This window comes from Danio rerio, chromosome 8 (genome assembly GCF_049306965.1).
Source record: "Danio rerio strain Tuebingen ecotype United States chromosome 8, GRCz12tu, whole genome shotgun sequence".
Taxonomy (NCBI): domain Eukaryota; kingdom Metazoa; phylum Chordata; class Actinopteri; order Cypriniformes; family Danionidae; genus Danio; species Danio rerio.
In genome coordinates this window covers 49,922,501-49,949,562 of record NC_133183.1, presented here as the reverse complement: position 1 = coordinate 49,949,562, position 27,062 = coordinate 49,922,501, and the positions used below count along the sequence as shown (strand labels likewise).

At 33.9% G+C, this 27,062-nt stretch overlaps 1 protein-coding gene across 3 annotated transcripts in view; it reads left to right on the top strand.

Moving 5' to 3' along the window:
- The window catches only part of golga1 (golgin A1), a 51,871-nt gene that overhangs the window by 14,448 nt on the left and 10,361 nt on the right, over positions 1–27,062 (top strand). For all 3 annotated transcript variants that reach the window (XM_005169081.6, XM_005169080.6, NM_200838.2), the window contains 13 exon segments: positions 2,252–2,382; positions 3,569–3,697; positions 5,735–5,904; positions 11,029–11,140; positions 13,828–13,923; positions 16,410–16,535; positions 19,001–19,096; positions 19,841–19,936; positions 20,811–20,906; positions 22,660–22,812; positions 22,898–22,993; positions 26,228–26,317; positions 26,400–26,502. In XM_005169081.6, the coding sequence (XP_005169138.1) occupies positions 2,252–2,382; positions 3,569–3,697; positions 5,735–5,904; positions 11,029–11,140; positions 13,828–13,923; positions 16,410–16,535; positions 19,001–19,096; positions 19,841–19,936; positions 20,811–20,906; positions 22,660–22,812; positions 22,898–22,993; positions 26,228–26,317; positions 26,400–26,502 (1,494 nt within the window).

Here is a 27,062-nt window from a genome sequence, read left to right as displayed (position 1 = left end):
AAACACATAACCACAAAATGGTCTATCATTAAAAAGATAATCGTGTTTATATAAACACTATAAATGAGAAGGACTTCTCTCCTCCTCAATCCCCGGGTCTGAATGCTAACACACTGGATAGCAATGCAGTCTCTTGCCCTGTCTACTCCACCCATTAACCCTGCCGATAATCTGGAGGATTTTAAACATGTGCGAACACAGCAGAACGGATAAAGGCTTTTCAATGCTAACCTGATGGTAACGAACTCCACTGATAATAGACAAAGTCCACCACTCTACAGTTCTCGTACAGCTCTCTAGACAAACATTTTTAAATAAAATTATTAAAAACTTTCAAGTATTTAACATGCTGATAACCATTAAACGCGTCATAACAGGCTTGTGAAAAGGGTCCATTGATGCTATTTTGCTCAAATGTCATGATCTTAAATCATAGATACCATTTATAAACACCCAGATCAATATACTGATTAAAACTGGTGATTTTAATCTGGTGATTAAACTGGTGATTTAATTTACAGATTAAAAACTGGTGCATGTACTAACAATGTGTTTTACAGCTGTGCTATCATGGATATCTGGATATTATTCAGCACTGTTGTTAACCTTGTCTTTTTTCTATTAACATTTACTTAGCACTAACAAAATGTGTGTATTATATGTGTAAATGTATAGATACAGTATTTACATATATATAGAGAGCATATACAGTGCTCAGCATATACGAGTACACCCCTCAAATATCTCTCTTTTAAATTAGTATTTTCTATAGGATGATTTATAAGAATATATATCTGCATGTACATTAGATTGGTTAGTACTTAAGCCAAAGCTGGAAATAATCAAATAAAGTGTTACAATAGGAGTCCAAAAATTAGTAGGCCAAATTTATATGTTAAGTAAAAATATAAAAAAAGAAGAGAAAATCAAGAAAACACTTATAAAAATCAATAGAAATTTGGTTTTGAAATATTTTGTTTGAATTTAAATGTACTATATCTCTATTATCTCTATTTCTGAAGATCTTTTGTGACTAAAGTAATGGTTTAATAAATGTGTCTGTAAAATAAATTTGTTTTGTTCAAGTGCACCAAAAATATGACCTATATTTACTGAGAATTTAATGAAAATATATTTATTTTCAAATTGGGGTGTACTCAATTATGCTGAGCACTGTATATATACTAAAAGTCTAAAATTGTTATTGGTTGTAACACCTTATGCCGAGTTTAGACTGCATGATTGTAACCTAGATTTTGACTCGACGACAGGTGTTGGGAAATCATAGACAAATGCTTGAAATCACAGGCAAAGTCGTGCTCATTCACGTTAGTAACAATTATACAGTGGGAACTAACAAAGACGCAATATGAGAGAATCGCCGATGAGTCGGCGACACCCGTGAGATATCTGGCATACTAAATATCTGGAGCTGTCAGTGATTCAAATGATGCCTTGTGAAGTTTTTAAAATAACATCAGCGATTACCTACAGCCAATAAGAGAGCAGCATCCACAAGTGTGGGTATCTGCAGGCCAGCGGGAGGCTGGGGGAGAAGTTAAAAGTGCTTATTTTCAGTCTTTTTGGACCCAAGAAATGGAGGAAAAGCTAGTGTAAATTTGGCACCCCTGTCTGTTTGGAGTGTCATCTGAGCAATATCACAACCAGGTCAAAAAAAGAGTTGAGGAATTGCTAATTCCCTTCAAAGTGCCAGTTGAGCAAATTACATTTTCTACCCCACTAAAGGCTTCTTTCTCATTATGTAGTTAATAACGAAAGATATACTACGTGACTTTGCGTTGTTTCCATGTCACTTCTCGTGTGTGTTTGGTTGTGAGATGTAGTTTGCATACAGTTTGCTACAGTGTAAACAGCACCGACAGAATGCTACCGCAGGTATTCATGCAGTGTTGAAAAATCTGCAGTCTGAACTCGGCATAACCTTTTATATTTTGTCTATTTCTAAGGTTTCAGATATATTCTGAGCTACTTTCTAACATAAGTAATTTATTAATGCGATTCGGCAAATAACAAGCTTTTTAACCCTCCAGATCTCTTTGCTGCTAATCTGCCATTAAAAATGCATTTACTGTAAACAAGTTTATTTACACACACTGTGGGAAATATTTTCTATCTTTAAAAAAAATGCATGTGGCGCACAGAGATAATTAAAAATGATCAGAAACATTACTATTAATATACTTTAAAAAAGAGTGAAGCATTTGTTTTTATTGTTGTGTTTATTTTTCAGCATCCATGCGCAAACTTCAAGACCAGAACGAATCTTTCCAGACAAACAGAGCCAAGATGGCAGAAGCCATGTCCTTAGCATTAGAAAAAAAAGACCAGGAGTGGATGGAAAAACTAGCTTCACTGGAGCAGGTAAAGATGCTTGGTGACATATTGGATGAAGTCACTCTAAATCAGTGGTCACCAACCTTTTTTAGTCAAACATTCCTAACATTTGCCTTGCTGAAAAGCAAGATCTAACCATTTAAAAATGACAGAAAAATAAAGTTATTTTTCATTAGTATGTTCAACTTATGACCTTTAATATAACATTTTTGAACTATGTAGAATGCACTTGTTTAACCTACTTAAAATATTTTAATTAATGCAACCAAAAAAACTGCAGTAATTTGCAGTAATCAGTTATCATATGAAATGCCTGTGATTTAACAAAAAAAAAAAAGATTGGTAAAATGATTTTCAGTGATACTTTTGCTGGTAAAACATTGGCATTTGATAAATTAACTATACAATATGAGCTAAAATATTAAATAATAACTAAATAACTTAACTAAAACATTAATTATTTAATTTTCTTTTTGGCATAGTCCCTTTATTAATCCGGGGTCGCCACAGCGGAATGAACCACCGACTTATCCAGCATATGTTTTACACAGCGGATGCCCTTCCAGCTGCAACCCATCACTGGGAAACATCCATACACACTCATTCACACTCATACACTACGAACTATTTAGTTTACCCAATTCACCTGTATCACATGTTTTTGGACTTGTGGGGGAAACCGGAGCACCAAGAGGAAACCAACACTAACACAGGGTTAACATGCAAACTCCACACTGAAATGCCAACTGACTCAGCCGAGGCTTGAACCAGTGACTTTCTTGCTGTGAGGCAATTATGCTAAAAGTGTGAAAATGTAAATGCCGATCTGAGAAAATAGTATAGTGAGGGGTTTTACAGCTTAAAACATCCTATAATAATGGTTATATTATTGGTATATATTATATGGCATAATAATGGTAAAAAAAAAATAAAGTGGACTACTTAGTGGATTTTATCTATTGCAGGCTGTTTTTAGAACGTAACTCTCACGATTAATGAGGGACCACTGTATCAACATTAGCGACATAAATCACTTGAGATACATTTCTTGTACTTATTCTTCTGTCATCTACTGAGAGATCATGATCAATGGGCTGGTGACCACTGCCCTAATTGTGTTTTGTGGGTGACTTTGGGTTAAAAGCATCTGCTAAATCATCAGCGGTAATCGTCAAATACTGTATCGTCATTCTGTCCTCTTTTTGTCAAACAGGAGAAGTTGTCTTTGACTTCTCGGCTAGACGAAATGACAGAGCAGAGTTTAAGTCTGTTCCAGAAGAGAGACGACCTGGATGAGCTAGAGGGCTTTCAGCAGCAGGAACTGGCTAAAGTCAAACACATGGTACTTTTTTGTTTTGAGTTTTCTATGCTTAGGATTTTCTGTCCTGTGATGATTTATTTATTTATTTTATTTTTTACATTTGATTAATATATATTGATAATTGATTAGTATAAATTAGTGATTGATTAAGGTTTTGCTAAAGTGATGATCAAATGCATTATAATCATTGGAATATTACAGCACACCTCATGAAGCGGAAAAGGCTTTTATACTATACGCGCTCACCGTAGTGAAAGAAAATCCACTCTAAAATCAGACGGATAAACAGAGAAGTAGAAAGTAATTTTTTTTAGTAATTATTATAAAAAATTATATGGATTTTTATAACCATTCAAGATTTTTTTAAACAAACTTTGACACATCACTTACTTTTGTTCATATTTCGGACAATTTTTCCTATTAAAGTTTATTCAACTATCAATGACAACAGAACATGCGTTCCTCTATGAATATATATATTATTTTTTTGCAAGAATAAAAAAAAAAAAACATCTGTATTTTTTAGTAAGTTTACTTACTAAAAAATACAGAATTATTATTATTATTATTTATTTTTTTTTTTTTTTAGATTTAGCCCGCTCCACAAATTACACGTTTCTGTCCTCTACTTATATGCTATAAAGGCAATAATGGTCCAATATTCCTGATCGTTATAACCAGTAAAGCATAGAAAAATCATATTATGTTTCTATAAAACATATCCAAATGTTTTCGGCTGTCTGCACCACTCGCTTATGGTGACTCACGCTCTGCACAGCCTCTGCAGCTCATACTGAATTAAACAGACGCACGTCACTTCATAGCTATAACGGCCGTTTTTTGACTCGACTAAATTTATTTTTATGTCTTGATCACACTATTTGGAGGGCCAGAACAAATTGCCTCGGAGGCCGGGTTCAATTAAAATAGCCCTGACATAGGCTATTTTATATACATATATAAAATGCTTTGGCATTCAAGTTTGCTTTGAACTTGAAAGAGAGAGAGGAGCAGATTTTAAAATATTAGATCAGTGGGTGCTCATAGCTCCTGAATAGCATAAAAGTAACAGAAATAGTAGATGTCTTTTTTTTTACATTAACCCATTGAAAAGAAACTGTGAATAACAGCGTCATAATAATAATTAAAAAAAAAAGATTATTGAAAGTTAAATTATGTTTTGTTTGTCGCATATAGTTAACTATTTAGGACATGTGGGTAAATGGTGTGTTTCAATCCGGCCACCACTGCAAGTATATTTCAAACCTGTGGGAAGCACTGCGATGTAATAATAGTACTGAAATGTTTAAGGCAGGCATGTCCAAACTCGGTCCCGCAGGACCAGTGTCCTGCAAAGTTTAGTTCCAACCCCAATCAAACACACCTGGGCCAGCTAATCAAACTTTTACTAGGCTTTCTAGAACCATCCTTGCAGGTGTGTTGAGGCAAGTTGGAGCTAAAATCTGCAGGACACCAGCCCTCCAGGGCCGAGTTTGGACACCCCTGATTTAAGGCATATTAAAAACAACATAACAGCATTTCAGATGTTTTACCATGTGGTCAACTCACTAATTTGTTCAATAATGTGGTCCATTTCACCTATTTTTATCATCACTAGATCACTTAAACGACTTTTTTAATGCAAATACTGAAGTTTATTTTGTTAAAGGGTTTCCATAGTAGTTTATGCACATTATGCACATTTCCATCAAGCATTTTTATGCAATAATGCAAAATTTGTATAAAAATAGCTATATGGAAACATACCATTCGTCTTCAAAAATGTCTGTCAGCCTAAAAATCCTCATCTGTATGTAAACTGATTATTCTCTGAAGAATTAAAGCAGTTAAAAGACAAGCTTTGTTTAACTTTATACAATATCAGACAAATATCTTCCTTGAAAACAGCAATGAAACAATTTGCCATTCCAGTCCAATTCAGCCATGAATCTGATAACATGCCAAGTCAAAATACTCAGTAGCTGATATACATTGCAAAACAGAACTACCTCTTTACAGATTAAGTGACCTGATTGTAAGTGCTCATTTTTCCTGCAGCTGCTGAGGCGAGAGGAACAGCTTAATCAGCGGGAGAAAGAGCTGAAACTGAGAGGAGAAGAGCTGAACACAGCCAGACTGACCCTGGGCAAAACGCAAGACAAGCTGTATGAGCTGGGAGAAGAACACGAGGAGATATGCAGGACCAACTCACAGCTACAGGCCCAAAGGTGTGTGTGGAGTAGCTATAAGATGATAACCGGTTTCAATGTTTACTGCGGTTTGAAAAAGTCACGGTTTTAAAACCGCTAGAATTTTCTGTTACACAATTTTAAGTTCTTTTTCAGTTGTAGTTGTTTTGTTGTCAGAGTGTTTCATTTCATTTATTTAGTGCAACAGTATCTCCAGTAGCATAGGAAACATTCAAGAAACATCTGAAAAGCAAATCACTTACAGTACACACCAACAGCCTATAGATCAACAATAGAGCTGAAGAAAGCAGCTGCTTGTATATGTCTGCACAAAATTAATATAGAATATAATGTGAAAATAATATTGATAACAATCAACATACTGAAATACGTCTCAACATCTTTCAATTCACGCAGACTTTTAAAAAAGAGCAGTGTTGTTTAGGATTTTGCAGAACTAGAACAAGAAACCAAATTTAATGGAGTATGCCAGTCTCAAATCTAATGTAATATTTAAGGTGCTGTATGTATGTGTTTGAGTCTTCTAATGCGTTAAAATACCAGAAAACGTTTGCAGATGTTTAAGAAACATTCAAAGTTAACATACTTGTAGGGCTGGGCGATTTTTTTATTTATTTTTTTCGTTTTTTTCGATTTATTTGAATTTATGTTTTGACGACGATAAGCACCATGCATTTTAGAATTCTAAACATAAAGTTCTTTACACACACCGTAGTCGCCCAGCCACGATTCAGGATGCAGTTCATATTTTAGCCGCGCCACAGAGCGCCATCTGATTAGTTTCATGTTAAATATCATGCGAATGTGCGCGTCTGGTGTGTAATATGTTAAACTGTCATGCGCGTGACGCGGCGCTTCTGGTGTGCGACCTGCTTGACTGCCTGTTTGGGTTTCAATCATGGTAGTGACGGACTGAACACAGAGACTTTACACCCTATTTTAACCCAATGCATGAAGTTGTGTGCAGTAACATGACTTCACGCTTTACTAAGTCACGTCTGTGTGGATTGTCAAGACATATTCCCTCATCAAGTTGATAAACTCGATCTCAACATGTATGAAGGACGTAAAAACCTGCCATGTAAAAAAAAAAAACGTGCCGATCTTAGTTCGAACGACGCTGATCTTTTGGTTTGAACACTAGTGGAGGTGAGCAGCTGACAGCAGTAGCGGTGAAAATGAAAGTACCCGCCCCCATGACATCATTTAGCAGACCTAGTTGAAAACCGGACAGATCAGGCAGCATAATACAGAGATTGGTGCAAAGCGCATCAAATGACTGATATTTAAAAGGGGGAAAAAGAAAAATAGATTAAATATATTATTTTATATTAGACACATCTGGTGCTTTTTTTGCTCCTGCTATACGTCCACAACTTCACACATTGGGTTAAATTGGGGTTTACAGTTTCCTTGTTCAGTCCATTACTTCCACTGTATCTTTTAAGAAAAAGGCAGCAGCATTACAACCTGTCATTTAATCAGAAGAAGACAAAGTCAAAGCCGAGCTGACAGCCAATCTTTCCTAGGCTCAGCGAAACTTGCAAAAAATTCCTCTGTATTCCTGCAACTGCAATATTTACACAAATATATTTTATTCAAATCTTCTGCAACGATATTTAACTCGTGAATTTGTTTTACATTAATTTACACCTTGTTGACCAATTTATGTATGGCATGGCCATTAAAAATACTATGTTCCTTTACCAGATGGTTTTTCAAGTTACTTATAAAGAGAATGTTACTTCAGTCATGTTGTTGTAATGTTTTAAGTTGACTAGTTACACAATTAAAAAAAAATCGAAATCGTGAATCGGTCAAACTGTATAAAATATCTAGATTTTTTTTTTTTTGCCAAATCGTCCAGCCCTACATACTTGTTTATCTGAAAAACAACTTTATAGTCAGTTATTCTCCTTTAAAAATGTGTACAATGTAAGAACGCCTGTCCATGTTTTGGTGTCTATAACCTGCCCACTTCCAGTTTACCCAGTTTTGTTTTGGCACCTCAGGTTGACTTGATGGATAACATGGCATATTTTATTTCAGTCATGAAGGAAAAAAATGAGGCCTCAAGAGGACAGTAGCAGCCTCCGAAATTACATTTAGAGTTCCACATAAACTCTTTGGGCTCTATTTTGACGGTCCATGCGCAGAGTGCAAAACGCAGGGCGCAAAATGCAGGGCGCAAACGCTTTCAGGGCGTGTCAGAACGCATTTTTACTAATTTACAAACGGGAAAATCCGCTTTGCGCCAAGGCGCATGGTTCAAAAGAGTTGAGTTTATTTTCTTAATGAGTTATAGGTGTGTTTTGAGAATAAACCAATTAGAGTCTCATCTCCCATTCCCTTTAAGAGTCAGCTGCGTCGCGCCATAAGCGCATTCGCTATTTACAGGACGTAAAGTAAGTCTAAGTGTAAAAACTGAGCATTTCACTAGCAAACAGTTAACAGTTAACAGCTTTTTTAACAGAAAACTGTTAAACAGAGCATCTACTGCGTGAGAATGAGAGATAATGGATCACTTTCACTTTCGCTCTTGGATGGGGAAACCTTTACGCACAGACATCAATTAGTCTATAAATAATTAATTGTGTTTGTTAAGCGCAAATATTCGTTTCAAAACTATTTCTAAAATCAGTGCTAATTTCCAGCAAAGAATAAATGAACAATAATGATAAAGTGTGTTCAATAACCTGAGTTATATCCTAAAACATATGCTGTGCCCCTTATGGTCTAAAACCTGACAGGTGGGCAAATCTAAGCTTGTTTTTAATAAAACAAATATAAACATGGATATAATAAATAATACTGCTAATAATAATACCATTATACAAAAGCAAATTGTTATGAATGAACTGAAAAAGCCTCCCGAGATGAAGAAGGCATAAAAGCAGTGATTTTTTTCATATTTATGTAGGTTAGAAAATAATGTTTTGTAATATTTTAATCCTTTTATTTATATTCTATATCTATTCTTATTATATCCTATATGTATCCTTAATATAAATTTTTTTTCATATGTAAAGATATTTGCCTATTGCTCTCTTGTGCGTATTAAGCAGTGTGTAAGCGAGGTGCAACTCTGCGCCGGAGTTTAGACCGTGTTTGTTTAGACCGTTGTTTTGGTCTAATGAAAAATCTATTTTAGTTTCTCAAAATAGCGACGCGCCAGCGGTCTGCCTCCGAACGCCTTCCTTTTTAGACCAGAACGCCTATGGACGCACATATGAGTGCTAATGCATTTGCTATTTAAACAGCGTAGCGCAACGCCTCAAAACGACTCTTGCGCCAAGCTGAAACTACCAAACAAGTATTGCGCCGTGCCTTGCGCCACATTGCGCCGGGTGTATGATAGGGCCCTTAATCTCACATGCAGGGCTCAACAATAAGGACTGCCCGCTGGTCCGGGGCCAGCGTGCAAGACGCTCTGGACAGTATACAGAATGGTTACTGGCCTGATTGGGGCCAGTGCTGCCTTGTCACTAAAGTTTAATTCGGCTGCGACTGTTTGTCAGTTGCATGCTTTCATGCCCAGACTTTTGTTTCGGAACCTATCTTGCCCAGTAAGCATGGTTCATAGCATATGTGAATCCCGCAATCGTGCTCGAGTCCGCGCCAAATCAATCGGTCTAAGATCGCTAGAATGAGGTGGTCTTGGGTCGATTGAGCCGATCGATTGTAGTGAAACAAAACGATCCAACGAACCAGGCTATATCACAGTGTATTATGGTTGTGTAATGGCCATATATTCGGCTATATGAAGAGAGAATGATGAGAAGGGTAGGTTGTCATTTGTCAAGTGCTGTTTATCTGATGACCGAAAAAAATTGACGAAATACCATCTGATAATTTTTCCATATTTTAATCTTATTTTTTGTATTAGGCTAATTGTTTTGTTCATTTGTTTTGTTAATTTCGACACCTCGGAAGAAAGATCAACATTGCTTCATGATTGCTTCATGACTGCTGTCCCGGTGTTGTGACGAGAAATGCTGAACGGACCCCCTTTATAGAATTTCTTTAGCTTTCTTAGACTACATTTAAAAAAAAACCCTCAAAGGCCATAATTGATTAAAACGTAGGCTAATATGATTATTATGTTGATGGATCAAGCAAGAACAAGAAGTGAAACGCATTTTAATTCCAGGTTTACAAATAAATGAAAAATAAAAATATTGAGAGTATTATAGACTGATTTAATGAGCCGGTTTATAAAATTAGGCATTTTGGTGGGTTTTAAACAAACAAAAAACATAAATTTGTTGTAGTTTTTAACTAAATCATTTACTTTAATTAATCTAATTAGCACTGTATTTAAATTAAATCATTTTTAAATTGTCAGTTTTATTTAAAGAAAAATTATGCTGAATAACTAAATGGCTAACTTCTTTTTTTTTGTGGGGCCAGAGAAAATATTGGCAGTGCAAGTAAAAATCTGACCCACTGGAAAATCCCTTGCATTAAACCCTGACATGTTTTTTTTAATTAGCAAATAATACCATTATTACAAACACAAACATTAGCTGAGCAGCTTACGTTGTATGGTGCGATCGTCAGGCATGCTCACTCCTGCTGGTGTCGTCAATCTGCAACCTGCCTGTGCATAGTGTTATTGTTAGAGAGGCCGGGTGAAAAATCCTCTCCAATATTTAGAATTTGGACTGCAATACCTAGTTCAACCACTAGTTGTCAATCATACACATTGCATCTTAAATTATTTAAAAATAATAGAGTAGTTGATCTGTAAGTCGATCTGATTCATTCATACTTGAAAATATTTAAAATGTTTGTTTTTTTCCAGATTTTTAAAAACATTATTTTTTATTTCACTCTATTTAAACTTGCTTTATTGGAATGACAAATGACACCTATGTAATGCCAAAGCATGTGTGACGTTTACATTAAATAGAGCATATGGATACAAATTACGTAGTATTAGTGATTAAAAACAAACAACAACACACATGATAATAATTAGCATGTTTAATGATCATATCTCTATCTTTTCTCAATTCTTTTCACTTTATTGGCATGACATACATGAGCATATATTGCCAAAAAAGACAGCTTTAATAGTAATAGTAATAACAATAGTGGTAATAATAATATACATGGTTTCTCTCTTTGTCTCTCTCTCAGGGATGAGTTGTTGAGTGAGAAAGAGGAGGCAGAGCGGAGAGTTGTGGATTTGGAGAGGAGAGAGCAGGAGTTGCAGCAGCTGATCCAGCAGGTGTCAGAGGATTTCCAGAAGGTTAGCGCTTGCCAACCTTCAGCTCATACAAACAGCCACTCATAACAAGCCAAGAGGGTCACTTTTGGGAACAAAGCCACCATTCCATTTCTAAAAGTGTTTTCAGCTCATATTTAAGCGTTTTCATAGCTTTCACTTTTATTTATTTAGTTTTGCTCACGATAGCATTCATACAGGGTGCTTAAAGTACTAGAAACTACCTCTTTTTGGTGAGGTTTTATTAAGATGAGCTTGAAAATTGCTTAAATTACACTTTAAAAATATATAAACACAAATGTAACCTTTGAAAATTACTGTAATTTCAAATTTCTTGATTTTATATTTTGCACAGATTATTGTTACATGAAGGGTTTGTCTGTCTGTTTATTGTTTTTTATGTCTCTTAAAGCTACAATAAAAAAAGAGTATACATATGATATATGATTATATGTACAATTGAAGTCAAAATTATTAGCCATCTTGTTTTTTCCCCCCCAATGTTTAACGGAGAGATTTTTTTCAACACATTTCTAAACATAATAGTTTTAATAACTTATTTCTAATAACTGATTTATTTTATCTTTGCCATGATGACAGCAAATCATATTTGACTACATATTTTTCAAGACACTTCTATACAGCTTAAAGTGACATTTAAAGGCTTAACAGGGTTAATTAGGTTAACTAGGCAGGTTAGGGTAATTAGGCAAGTTATTGTATAACAATGTTTTGTTCTGTAGACTATTGAAAAAAATATATAGCTTAAAAGGGCTAATAATTTTGACCTTAAAATGTTTTTTCAAAAATTAAGAACTGCTTTTATTCTAGTCAAAATGAAACAAATCAGACTTTCTTCAGAAGAAAAAATATTATCAGACATACTGTGAAAATTTCTTTGCTCTGTTAAACATCATTTGGGAAATATTTAAAAAAGAAAAAAATTCAAAGAGGGGCTAATAATCCTGACTTCAACTGTTTATGGATGTTATCATGGTGCATTAAATGAAGAATTGTTGTTTTTAATAAATGGTAGACCCAAAATAACATTTCTTCACTTTCAAGTGGTTCTAAACTTTGAATTTTTTTTTTTTTTTTTTTTTGTAAATCACAAAACAACAATTTCTGAAGAATGTTGGGGAAAAAACACCTGATTAACTAATGTGTGGTATGCTCCAAGACATGACTATGTAAGACATGACCGTAAAAACAAACAGTTAGTCTTAAGTAGGCCCACCCGGAATCTGCGCGTGCAGAATTCTGCAGATTTTCCACAAATTTTCAGCCCATTATTAATTCTGTTTATTTACTTATGTAAATGTGTGTAAATCTATATTTATTCAGTTTTTTTAATTCATTTCAAATAATAATCAATTCCGCAATAATCCGCAGACTTTACCAAAATTCTCCGCAGAAATAGCAAAAAACAGCCGCAGATTCCATCTGGCCCTAGTCTTAAGCGAATGTTCTTACTTAATGCATCTTTGCATTCGTAAACCAGACACATACAGTGGAATGAGGAAATAGCTCAATGTCATAGGACACAAGTTCATCATCTTTTAGTTCTCCTTTTTAATAGTGACAAGACATGGCAGATCAAGGTTCAAATTTCTGTCAAGCACGTTTACATGGCAAATGCAGTGAAATGCAGAAGAACCTGTGAAGAACTACTAGAGAATGTTGAATGCTCATGACTGCTTATGCATATTTATCATTTTCCTTACTAGTTTATTGAGCATATGACATGCATTTAAGTCAAGTTTGGACATCATTTTCTTTTGTATTTTATAGATCTTTTCCTGAAAAGTTATTATAATTAATATTTTTTTGTTAAATTTACACCGTTACACACTTCATAAAAAATATATTTTTCTTCAACCAGATTGTTATGGTCACATTTTAAAGTAAGATAAGTAAAAACAAATCTCTATAAACAGTTGAAGTCAAAATAATTAGCCCTCCTGTTGAATTGTAATTATTTTATTTATTTATTTACACCAAGTGCTGTTTAACGAATATATTTTTCAACACTTTTCTAAGCTTAATAGTTTCATTAAAAATTTGTAATAACTCTTTTCTTTTGTCTTTGCCAATGTCATGATGACAGTACATATTTTTTTTTCTAGTTGTTTTGCAAGATAGTAGTATTGAGCTTAAAGTGCATTTTAAAGGCTTAACTGGGTTAATTAGGTTAACTTGGCAAGTCAAGATAATTAAGTTATTGTATAACAGAGGTTTGCTTTGTAGCCAACTGGAAGATACAATTCCTAAGGGAGCTAATAATATTGACCTTAAAATTGTTGTTAATTGCTTTAATTCAACCCAAACTAAAAGAACAAAGAAGAAAGAAAATTGAAGAAAAAATATCATTGGAAATATTGTTGTTAAGCAAACGTCATTGCTTAACATCCCTTGAGAAATGTTTGAAAAATAATCAAAATTCAACTTGAATTATAATCTATTTCAACTTGTGCTTTATTGTCATTAAGATGTCATTCGTGTATTTGTACAAATAAATATACAGCTGAAGATTCAGAATTATTAACCACCTTTTTGCTTTTTTTTTTTTTTTAAACATTTGCTAAATTATGTTTAACAGTGGTCAATGTCTAGTTAAGGAAACAGGGATGTTTTTGAATATTTTCAGTTTCGCCTGAGTGGTACGCCAGTAATAATTTCCACATCCTGTTGTTTCTTTTCTCTGTTTTTAGGCACAAAGCAATGCAGAAGCACTAGAGAGATCAATGGAGCATCTCCAGTCTGAACACAATAAGCTGAAGCTACAGCACGAACAGCACAAGAACAAGGTCTGACAGACTTGATGAATTCTTTCATACTAATAATGTAAAGCATTCACACGCATTGGCAAGTGAAAATGTGTGTCTGCAAATGTGATAAATCATGCAGGCACACATGCGAGTGGCATCCAATAAAAACATGCAGGGCATATGTCCTCTGTAAAAAAAAAAAAAAAAACAGATAAAGTAGTTTTTTGGGTAATTCAGTGTTTTTTTTTTTTTTTTACAAAAAATCATTCTAAACAATGTAAAGAAAATTTAGCAAAATATAGCCTTGATATGTTTTAATATTGACCGAGTTAGGCCATGTCAAATATTTGATTAAATTCAGACTCTGAAAATCATCTTTTTGAGAAATTGCTATGTAAACGATATCACGTCTGAACCATAATACTATGCGTCACATACTCATTCAAAGCTGATATTATCTTATTTTCAGTGATATGATGACACATTCATAGGGTAATTAGCAGTAGTTTAAAGTACCAAATTACAAATCCTCAAATTACCTTAAATGAGTAATTATTCTGAGGAATTGTAATTTACTAAGTAGTTATTTTTTCCTGTCTATGGGGATTGGCTAAAATAATAAAATAATAATAATTTTGCATCATAATGAACAATATGATGATGTTTACTGTATGATGACAGAAATCGACAAATAGTCTTTAACAATAACTAAATCCTCTACAGAATGTTGCATAATTTTTAAAGGGCTACTTTTAACTCATACTTTGAGTAATATTTACAACAGATTTTTTTCCACTTGCACTAGATTTTTGAGTAAGTAGTGGTACTTTTTGAGTAAGTAGTGGTAATTTTTCAGTACTCTTGCCAACACTGGTATTTTGTAAGTGTTTTTTTTTTTTGTAAAATAGGTTTAATAATCTTTATGATGAGAATGTCCAAAAAGCATTTTAAAATCCTTTGAAACTATTTGAGGTGGTGCAACATCAGCCTTATTTGAAAATAATCTGTAGAAATTGTTAATTAATAAATAAATAAATAAATTGAAAAATTTATACAATTTAAATATAAAATCTTGACTTTTATAATGATAGGACAGTAAATAAATTAATAATAATAATAATAATAATAACAATACGTTTTATTTATAACACACTTTTACAAGACCCAAATCGCTTGCAAGAAAGTTAAAAACAACAGAGCACAGTAAAACAATAAAAAATACAGTAAAATCACAGGAAGAATAAAAGAAATATTACAAATTGAAAACAGTCCTAACAAGATGAGCTTAAAGTAGCTGCTTAAAACAGTCCTATGAAATTGACAGGAAGTGAAGTGGGACAGAGAGGGTGGATAGGATCGAGAAAGGTCGAGCCGGGACTTAAACTCAAAGTTATATACAGTATGTCAGCGCACTAAACACTACGCTACAGCGTCAACATGCTGTAGCATTTTTAACAAAAGGTTGTAGGCTAAATAGACCATTTTGAGGAATGTACAAAAACACCATATAAAAATGGTCTATAGGCTAATATAAATTGTAGGCTTATAATAGATACACATTAGTATGGTTCAAAAATATATATATAATATTTTATTTATTTATTTATTTATTTATTTATTTATTTTACTATAAATTACTATAGTACTGAATTTCATGTTTGGTCATTGTTGGCTGCATACATCAGCAATCGCATTAACATCAGTTATCAGGATGAATGTCTAATGTGCTTTCAGAGATATAATCAGAGGCAGGTTTAACAAAGACTGTGCAATGGGTTATAGTCTAAATGTACTTCAAAAGCACATGCCAAATAAATATATACAAAAATTTAAGAGCAAAATAGTAATAAAGAAATTGTAATAATCCTTAAAAAGTAAATCGATTTATAAATCAATAGATGGATGGAAGTAAAGGAAAAGAGAGGAAACACTATCTATAAGTACTAATCTTGTTGACTTAATAGACACAAAGTCTCTGGCACATAAAACAAAATAATATATATTTGGTTAGCCCACAGCACAATCCTGTAGTATAGATATGTCATTTAATGAAAAAACAAACAAACATTAGAACGTTTTTCAAAGTTAACAATTCTTTCCTCCCCACATCCTCATGCAGGAATGAGACTTTCTCATCCTCCTCCAAAAAATAATCTGTTATAGGGCATGTTATGTCAAAATTTGTCAATTTAACTGAGATTTAGATCATGTTCACTGTCAAACTTCCTGCTTTTACTTATTTGTTATTCATCAATGCTGAACTCTGACAGATTTCTTGCTGTTCCAGGCACTATCCCCCTTATATTGGTAAAAAAATGAACATTTCACTGATTCTGCAATGGCCATGCAAACATTATAGCACAGCTTTATATGCAAATTACCCTTGTCTGCTTTACTTAGGTTTCCAATATACATCCCCAAGTTGTTTTCAATCCTTTTATTGATTCTTTCACTTTCATTGCATTGCATTTATTTATTTGTTATTCTTACCCTGGTATAATTCACACCGCACTGTGATTGGTCAGGTTGCGGTGACGGAAGAGGAGCGAGAGCGTATACTGTCTGATCTGCAGGAGAAAGCCGCCTCTTTAGAAAGGAGACTAGAAGCAAACTTCTCTCAGGATGAACACTTACAGGAACTGCTCAAAGAGGTCAGAGGATACACACACACACACACACATTTGTTTTTGTGAAAAGTGAGGACATTACATAGGTTTCCATTTATTTTATACTGTCCAAACCGTATATTATATTGCCCTAAACCCAACCATCACAGGAGACTGTGTGCAGCTTTACTCTCTGATTTAACTCATTCTGTAGGACTTATAAGCATTTTGAGAAATGACAATGAAATGAATATGAGGACGTCATCAATGTCCTCATATTTCACCTCCTTTTTGTAATACCCGTGTCATACATGTCATTATACAGATTTGTGTCCTGATATGTCACAAAAACACGTACACACACACACACACACACACACACACACACACACACACACACACACACCCACACATACATACATACATACATTTGTTGAGCCCAGAAGAAGTGGACCAGAGTGTGGTTTGGTCGAGGTCGGGTGAAACTGTAGATGCAATCTCACTTTTAAGGGACTGTTTCATATCGATCTACTACTCATTCTTACTTTTATTAACTTGAACGCACATTGTCATAGTTTATCAAAGATGCAAACTCCCTACTGCACTTCAGCTGCCAACTTTAACAAACCTCCTAATACATGCAGCACGATGACTAAATCCTGAGCCAGATGACACTTCTGGTAATTTATGAGCGTCAGAAGAGGAAGATCTATTCAGCTATGTGTCACTGCACCCTAAACGACTCAAAATAATACCAAATCAATACAACTAAAGCCGTTTTTGTTGTGCTGACCGATAGCACTTCTCTTCCTGTTAAACTGAACAGTCACATCATTGATAAAAAAATGTTCGGGCTTGGAAGGTTAAAATGCAGTGCGAGTCGAGGGGGAGATGGGAGGGGGGACAAACTCAACCAGGTACGGTTTAAACAGTGCCTAGTCTGATTACCCCCTTAAATGCTTAACTATTTTAACTACAGTAGGTTATCTAGGCACATAAGGGCAATTAGGCAAGTCATTGGACAATAGTAGTTTATTTTGTAGCCTATTAAAGAAAACAAATCTTAAGGGGCACTAATAATATTGATCTTAAAAATATATATTTTTTGATTTAAAAGAGAAGAACCCCAGACTTCCCACTCCCGACACTTCCTCCAGCTCCTCTGGGAGGATCCAGAGGCAGTCCCAGGCCAGCCGAGAGACATAGGTCGCTATTTTAACGATCTAGGCGCAAAGTCCAAAGTGCAGGGCGCAAAAGCATTAAGGGCGTGTAAAAATCCACTTCTGCAAGTCAAAGGATGGAAAAATCAGCTTTGCGCCGCGGCACATGGTCTAACAGGGTTCAACTTCTCTTAATGTTTTAATTGTGTTTTGAGAATAAACCATTAGGAGTCTCATAAGGACTTTCTGTCAGGGTTCTGCCACTCTGGTTTTGTAAATTCTTGTTTTGGTGGCAGAGCCCGGGCACTAGCTGTCTTGTCCTGTTTCCGTCTTTGTGTGTCTCTGTGTGTGCGCGCGCGCTGTCGTGGGTGTACGCAGAGTGTGTTCTTGTACTCGTGTTTGTGTTGTTCTGTCAGGATCGCGCTGCTTTATTCTCAGCGTCTTCGTGTAGTTGCTTTCGGTTTTGGTTGACGCTGAGATGAAGCATGCGCGTTGCATATGTGTAAGCGCACAGTAAGGTGTTTATCTATCCTGTGCTAGTGTCTTGCGTCTCTTGTCAAAGCACGTGGCTCAGTGTAAACATTGTGGTCATGTGCTTCAGTGTTGTGCTTGTGTCGTCATGAACATGCGGTTAATGAGTTCTCTCATTGGCTGCATGTTCTTGTCCTGTTTTATGTGAACGCATGGCTTGTCTTGTCTCTGTCATGTGCTCTCCCATCTATTGTCTAGTCCCACCCTCCTTGTTAACCCATTATTAGTTAACTATGTTCATCTGTTTGTGGTAATTTTCTCCTCCTTATATTCTCCTCATTTTCTAATGTCCTGGGCCAGTTTGTTGTCTACACTCCCCCTGTGTTCCTGCTTCAGTCTTGTCTTGCCAGCCCAGCCAAGTTTATTTGTGTGTTTTGTTTATGTTTTCCCCCTCAGGGTAGTTTTGTTTTGCCTTTTATTTTTATTTTATTAATAATAAATACCCATTATTTGCTGCACCCGAGTCCTCGCTCCTTTCCCTAACCACGACTGTGACACTTTCCTCGAATCTGGAGATGGCAAACCCCCCTTTTCCGGTGGAGCCCCATGGCCTTAAACTTGGAGCTGATTCTCATTCCAGCCATGTGTCACTCGGCAGCAAACTGCCCCAGTGCATGCTGAAGGTCCAAAATTTGAGCCAACAGAACAACATTGTCTGCGGATAACAGAGATGAAATCCTGTGATCTCTGAAACAGACCCTCTCCAGCCTTTGAAATTCTGTCCGTATTCTGTTTAAACCAAACAATATAATGTATATACCTGTCATCACGCTACAGTTTCAGTCATCTAACGTCTGCATGTTGTGTGTGTGCATGTAGAAGTCTTCCTTGGAGCAAAGGTTAGAGGAGGCCAGAGGAGAGTTACTGCAGGAGAAAACCAGTCACACTACAGCAGTCAGTTCACTGGAGGCACAGGTATAGTTAAATGTTTTGAAATATAGTCTATTCATGTGATGACAGTTTTTTTTTAAAGGGAAAATGTGGCATAATTACTCGCCCACCAGTTGTTTCAAACCTGACTGAGTTTCTTTCTTCTTTTAAACACAAAAATATTTAGAAAAATGCTGAACACCTGTAATCGTTTTTTTGCTATTGTGGAAATCAATGGTTACAGGTTCTCAGCTTTCCGGAAAATGTCTTCATTAGTGCTCAATAAAATAAAATCCATAAAGGTTTATAACACCTTGTGGTAGAGTAATGAATATGTATTTTTTAAGAATTTTGTTGTGCGGCTTAAAATTGATACTTTATTTATAGGATTATTTGACGAAAGGAAAGTAAAAAAAAAAATATATATATATTTTTAATAATTTCTAAAACTTTATAAATGTCTACTTTCCCTTTTGAATGTCATGCGTGTTTCCTGAATCAGAGTGTATTTCTATAGGAAAACTGCTTTTGAAGTATTTTAATAAAGTTTAGAATGTATTTAAATTAAGAAAGAAGAATTGTTAAATCCATTGTAAGTTTCATCTAATTTATTTGAACATTCAAAAAGCATTTGAAATTGAATTTAAATTTCTTGCATCTAATCAATTTGCTTTTTACCAAAAGTTTCACTGCATTAATATTGGTCTATATATAATATTGTTCTACTGAGCTATTACACTGTATTTATGAATGTTAATAGAGACATTCTGTTGTTTGATTTGTTTGCAGGTCTCTCGGCAGAATGCAAGCATAACAGATCTGCAGACTCTGGTCAAACACAAAGACGACTCGTCCAAAGCTTACAGAGAAAGAACAGATGCACAGGTAAGAACATGTATAGTTTACATTTAATGGCTAAGTTTGTCTAAATATGAAACTTTGATCACCCTGATGTTTCTTTTGACCACAAATATTGCATCAGTTTCCGCAAGTGCAGCTCTCTATAGGTCAGATGAGCAGTCAAAATCAGTAGAAAACTGGAGCACTGGACCAGTTGATGTGTATTTAGCTAACAAAGTTTCAAATTAATGGGTTTTTATTAAACCAACCGAATAGTGAATGCGTAGTCTTTTGTTGTTGTTGTAATTTTTACATGTATTAGTGTAACAATATTATTCATAGTAACAACTGCTGGCCCCCCTGCAATGCCATAACGGCCCCCTGGGGGCAGCGACTCACAGGGTGAAAACTTTTCGCTTAATGAGAATTTTGAAGGTTTAGATCTTTCACAGAAGATGCAATATGCAAATACCACACGTTTGCGACAATCATTCGTTCCACTAACAAAAAAATAACCATTTGCATTGACTTTTTGTGTAATCTACTAGCGCTAATACTTAAATTAGCTTTTTTTTTATTTAAAAGTAGCATTGAAAATAAAAATATGACATTTAAAACTATCGCAATCTTGGTTGGTGAAACAAACTGTAATGTATTATTATTATTATGATGGACTACATTCAAAAGGCTCTATTGATTCTGACACTGATCTCTGTTCACTGCTTTTGTAGTATTAATGCTAGGATTTAAAATAATGTTAAATAATTTAAAAAAAATTATGCTGCATGGCGTTAGAACATTGCCAGGGTGAGTACGATGACGTTTTTTTTTTCTTTTCTCATCTTCTGGTGATTGAACTCACACTTTAAGTGACTTGGACTGATTGATGTGAATGAATGAATGATGTGTGTTCTGTAAGATATCAGATCTGGAGCAGAGACTGGCGGACTGCGCTGAGAAGATGAAGAGTCTACAACAGCAACTCAAAGACAGCCAAATGCACACAGACAAACTGGTACATCATTTCCACCAAACATCTTGCAAGCTGGCTCAGGATTTTTCTCAGTTATTCACATTTTTCCTCTGTTTTTGCTAAAACATCGCCCTCTTCTGTTAGATGTCTGCCATACAACTGTGATGCCAGCAATAAATAAAAAATAAGGGGGAGAATTTATATATATATATATATATATATATATATATATATATATATATATATATATATATATATATATATATATATATATATATATATATATATATATATATATATATACACACACACACACACACACACACACACACACACACACACACACACACACACACACACAGTTGGAGTCTGAATTATTACCCCCCCTGTTTATTTTTTCCCCAAATTTGTTTAACAGAGAGAAGATTTTTTTTTCAACACATTTCTAAACATAATAGTTTTGATAACTCATTTCTAATAACTGATTTATTTTATCTTCGCCATGATGACAGTACATATTATTTGATTAAATGTTTTCCAAGACATTTCTATGCAGCTTAAATGACATTTAAAGGCTTAACTATGTTAATTACGTTAACTAGGCAGGTTAGGGTAATTAGGCTAGTTATTGTATAACAATGGTTTGTTGTTTAAAAATTTAAAAACTGTTTTTATTCTAGCCGGAAAAAAACAAACAAGACTTTTTCTAGAAGAAAAAATATTATCAGACATACTGTATGAATTTCCTTGCTCTGTTAAAAATCATTTGGAAAATATTTTAAAAAGAAGAAAAAAATTTGAAGGGGGATAATAATACTGACTTATACTGTAAGTGGATTTTAATAGTTTAAACTGATGGATTTGTCTATACATAATTCAGCTGGTTTTATACAGCCTTTTAATTTATGGAAAATTATGAAAATTTCGTTTCTGAATGTTTGCAGGTTTATTTGTATTATTATTATTATTATTATTATTATTATTATTATTATTATTGTTGTTATTATTGATTGATAAAAATAGATACTCAATTCGTTATGTAAAAATCTTTAGTTCTTCTTTTAAATCCTTTAAAAGATCTTTTAAATCTTTATTTAAAAACTAATTAATTAAAAAAACAAAACAAAACAGAGTTTTAAGCCTGCATTCATCCAGTCTTGCATGTGCTAGACATAGAAGCAAATGTTTTTTGTTTTGCAAACGTTGATTTGACTACAATCATAGAATTTTAGCCTATATTTGGTCCTCAGTGTGCAATACAAACATGCAGACATGCACAGTCTACAGTTTATTAATAATATATTACACTCAATTTTTTATCAATTGTATAAAGTTAATTAAAATTTATAGAAATGTAAAAAAATAAAAGGGAAAAAAAGTGGAAAAGAAAGAAAGAACGCAAATAGTTACATTCAGAACATGTTTCCTAATACAATTCCTTTTAGAATAATCTCAGATGATCTTATGCGTCTATAGGGACAGAACACACGCATATTTGCGAATGTATTTATTCCTATATACATATACAGAACACGCATCAGCATATATTGTATACATGCATTTATCAGTCAATTAATGCTATTTGTTCAAAGCAAAATAATTAATTAAACAGTGCCTCACTTCCATATCTAAACATAACATTTTAGAAAACCAGTGCAAAAAACTAAAGAAAGATTTTAGTTCTTAATGTAATCAATCAACTGAAGTATATGATACATTTTTGTTTAGTCTATTCAACTTCAGGGTTTTAAAAACTTTACATTAGAGTGTTGACCTCTGATTTTTGGTCCTATAGCAGGTGGAGTGGTCAGAGGAGCGAGAGCGGCTACAGCAGCAGGTGTCCACACAAAGACAGAGAGGCCTGGAGAAAACAGCCAGACTGGAGGAAGAGCTGCTTGCACTACAGAGAGACAGAGAAACGGAGGCCAACAAATATCAGGACAACCTGGTGTGTGAAAGAGCACTTTATTCACCATTATAAAATGGCCACGGAAAAGTTGCTAAAGATTTGTCTTTTGTCTGATTCTCTTAAGCGGTTACTGGAGGAGGAAAAAAACTCCCTTTTGAGGAGCAAAGCGGAGACTGATAGCACTGTAGAGAGTCTGACGGCAGAACTGGAGCAGTCTAGAGTAAGCATCATCTAATAAACGTCACGTAAAACTATTCAAAAGTCTGGAGTCAGTTTTATCTATTAGTTTAGTTTAAACTTTATTGTTTTTTCTGCTTGGCACAGAAAGGAAATTAGTTTTTAACGCTTGATTTAAGACAACAATTGCATACAGTCAACAATCACACAATAACAACACTCATCAAGACAACAACACAAGTTAAAAGTTTTAAAACCAAATTACCCTCATACAAATTACTGCAGATCATTCTTGGCAACCACCCCATTCACTTCATACAGTGGTCCGATTTAAAACAACAACTGCAATTGGGATAAATGATTTTTATAAGCATTTCTTCAGGCTTTAGGAATTCTAAACCTGCATCCTGATGGTAACAATTCAAATGTTCAATTTTTCTTTATATTTGAAAATTACATTTTTAAATTTTAATTTATTTTTTTATTTGTTCTATTCAAATTCAAATTATTGACATCTTTATAAACTACTCTTTGTACACCAAACCTACATTTACTGTATGTAAAAATGCTTTTCTTACTTAGAGTTTTTGTCTTGTTTCTAGTTGAAATATCTTAGCATTTTTCAGAAAAGTAAAAAATTTGGTCTTGTTTTCAGAAATAATGCCAAAATTACATTTTTTTTTCTAAAAACAGGGTTCCTACGGGTGCTGTAAATCCTGGGAAATGCTTGATTTTTTAATACAGTGTTTTCAATGTTAGTAAAGTGCTTGGATTTTGGACAAAGTGCTTGAACTTGCTTGAATTTGAAATTGCAGGGCTTAAAATTGCAACTGTTTTAGTTGCATATATGCACAAATTCATCTGTGTGACCTCAAAATATATTTGGGAGCATATGTGCGAGTGCATAAATTGTTGCGGTGCGACCAGTTTTCCATGCAAAATGTTTACCACATGTGCATATTTAGGGAGCTAATAAAATGCCAAAACAATCTGAATTTGAATTGTGTTCATTTGAATTATTCACCATTGTACGTTAATAAAACTGATTATATGCTATTAAAATGTTTTGAATTGAATTTCTTAACTTGATTATTAAACATCTGAAATTTACGACTACAGATTTTTTTTAAGTCAGATTTTTATAGTCATGTTTTTAATCTTTTTTTGATTGTGAATTTATAGACTGCATACATTGGGTATGTAAAAATACAGTTTTAAGTTTTTAAGATGAAGAAAGAACTTAGCATTTTGGCCAATCACAGAGCTCCATGAGTTTGCTGGCATTTGTTTGGCTCAGGAGGAGACCATTCGTCTGCGAATTGACTATCGGGGGTCAGCTATTTTCAGAAGTTTGTGTAATAAACATGCATGCTTCAGTTTATTTATATTAATATCATCTCAATGGCTATTCAAACTCAAGCCTTCGGTTTTTCAGGGATAAAGAGCTGATAGGGTATATGCCGAGCTAGTGCTGTTCCCATGCTGATACACTTCCGGTGACCTGTTATTGTGAACTTTTTTCTATTTTATACGGTTCCTTATACAGCATCGATGTTGTAATGTCATTAAAATACGTTCAGTTAAATAAACTTTAGCATTTATTTGGTTGCTCAAGCGTAAAACGAGACAAAAAGCTGTTTACTCGCACGCGCCCGTCAGAATCAGCAGGCAAACGCAGAAGCTCAATTGAATATACTGGGGTAAAATAAATGCTCATATTATAAAGACATGGCGGGGGAAATGTAATAGAATGCAGTGATTCTTGTACAATCTGAGACCCACTTTAAATCGGATATCACTCAGCTTGTGGAGATCGCTGATTTTTAAAGAAAACAGACCTTAAACGCACTGGATTTTGCATTGGCATTCAATTCGCTGGAAGCGCTTAACCCAGGTTACTGGCAAATTAAAAGTCCTATTAGCATGCTTTGGCATATACCCCATTCTGACCTATACTGTTACCTAATCTTTTAGTTAAGAAATTCTTATTCAAAATATTTTAGTAGCAAATAATAATCAGTTTTATTAACTTACAATTTTCAATAATTCAAATGAACACAATTCAAACTCAGATTGTTTTGGCATACTGTTAGCTTCATACATATTTAGGAGATATTCAACCAGAATGCATCTTTGCAAACGCCAAACCAATGACTGTAAAAAATTGCAATGCACATGAAATGTTATAATCATGAAAGTTTGGTACTTCACCCAAACAAAATCTGACAGTAAGCTCATTTCTTGAGATATCAACTTTAGGTAAAAAAAGACCAAACCCAAAAACATACCTCATCCAACAACTGAACTTTTTTTAATATAATTTTTGGGTGAACTATCTCAATACATCTATGCTCTAAATTATTCAACAATTTAAGTTGACATGCCATATTGTGTTTTTTAAAAATAGGACAATGGATTTAAATGTGAAAAAGTACATAAAACATATATAAACGTGAATAACTGTGGTTTCTAGGTGCTGAAAAAGCCAAAAATGCATCTCGAAAGTCCTTGAACTTTGCTGGAGTTTGAAGTTGGAAAAGTTGTAAGAACCCAAACTAGTCTGCCAATGTGGTAACCGAAATAAACTTATAAAATGCTGCTATCCTCACATTTATAAATTTTATTTACAAGTGATACCAATGTCTGGACTTTTGACAGCCCTAAATTTAAAGTACCTTTGTATTTGAAAATATTTTTAAAATTGTATCTATTGCATTCAATTTTCTTTATTTAATATTAATTGTAATTTAATTGAATTTTTAATCTGTTGTTAAACCTCGGTTTTCATTAGCTATTATTCAAGGTCTACAGTGTCACATGCTTCTTTGGAAGTTTTTCTAATATACTTTATTCATTTAATGTAAATAATTATAAGTGTAATTTCCTGCTTATTCATGATTCATTTTAATTACAAAGCATATTTTAAAAGTAGAAATGTGGCTTCAACTATTGGAGGAATCTTAATGTTATAATTTTTTTTTATAAAATAATAATATAAATTTTTTTCAGAACTCTTGCATGGATGGAAAGTTTATAAAAATAATAACATTTATTTTAAAAAACATTTTTTGTTCTATTACAAATGTTTTACTGTCACTTTTAATCAGTTTAATACATCTATGCTGAATTTTTTATTTCATTTCTATAAAATCATGCAAATCCCAAACTAAAATCGAGCTAAAATTATATAGGGGTCACACAAAATCTGTAGCGGTTGACCATCTGGACAACCAGTGACCAATATAACATCTGTGTGACATGTTTGTTAACTTCACAGGCGGAGATGAGCAGCAGACAGACAGTCAGTGTTGAAATTGCCAAAGCTTTGGAGGAAACCAGAAAACAGAGGGAAGAACTCCAGCAACAGGTTCGTTCACTGCCTTACTCAAATATGCTGTTGTTTTTTTCATGTTTAAAATCTTGTTTAAAATATTGCTCATCTGTTGTAGGTCAGCAAAATGACAGAGTCTCTTGTAAAGGCAGAACAGGAAGTGAGTCGCCTTTCTCAGGATTTAGGGGTGAAGGAAGGGGAAGTGAACGTGTTGAAGGAAGGTAAGGAATCAGTTTTGTTTTCGTAGGAATTCCTGTTAATAGATTTATTTTTATTTTATTATTATTGTTGTTATTATTATTATTTATAATCAGGGCTTGACATTAACTCTTGATCACCAGTTACTGTGGCTAGTAGATTTCCAGCATTACTAGCCACTCGCCATTTTCATTAGCCACAATTTTGTTGTTGGAAAAATACATTTTATATGCATACATTTGACTTTGACATGTTAAAATCACTTGATTTAGATTTTGTGTTCTGTCCACATGCCTCATTCATTTTACTTTTTGTGAGTCGTGTACAGTTAAAGTCAGAATTATTAGCCTTCTTTTGATTTGATTTGATTTTTTAAAATATTTCCCAAATGATGTTTAACAGAGCAAGGACATTTTCACAGTATGTCTGATAATATTTTTTCTTCTGGAGAAAGTCTTATTTGTTTTATTTTGGCTAGATTAAAAAGCAGTTATTAATTAAAAAAAAAAACATTTTTGGGACAAAATTATAAGCCCCTTTAAGCTAATTTTTTTTTCAATAATCTACTGAACAAACCATTGTT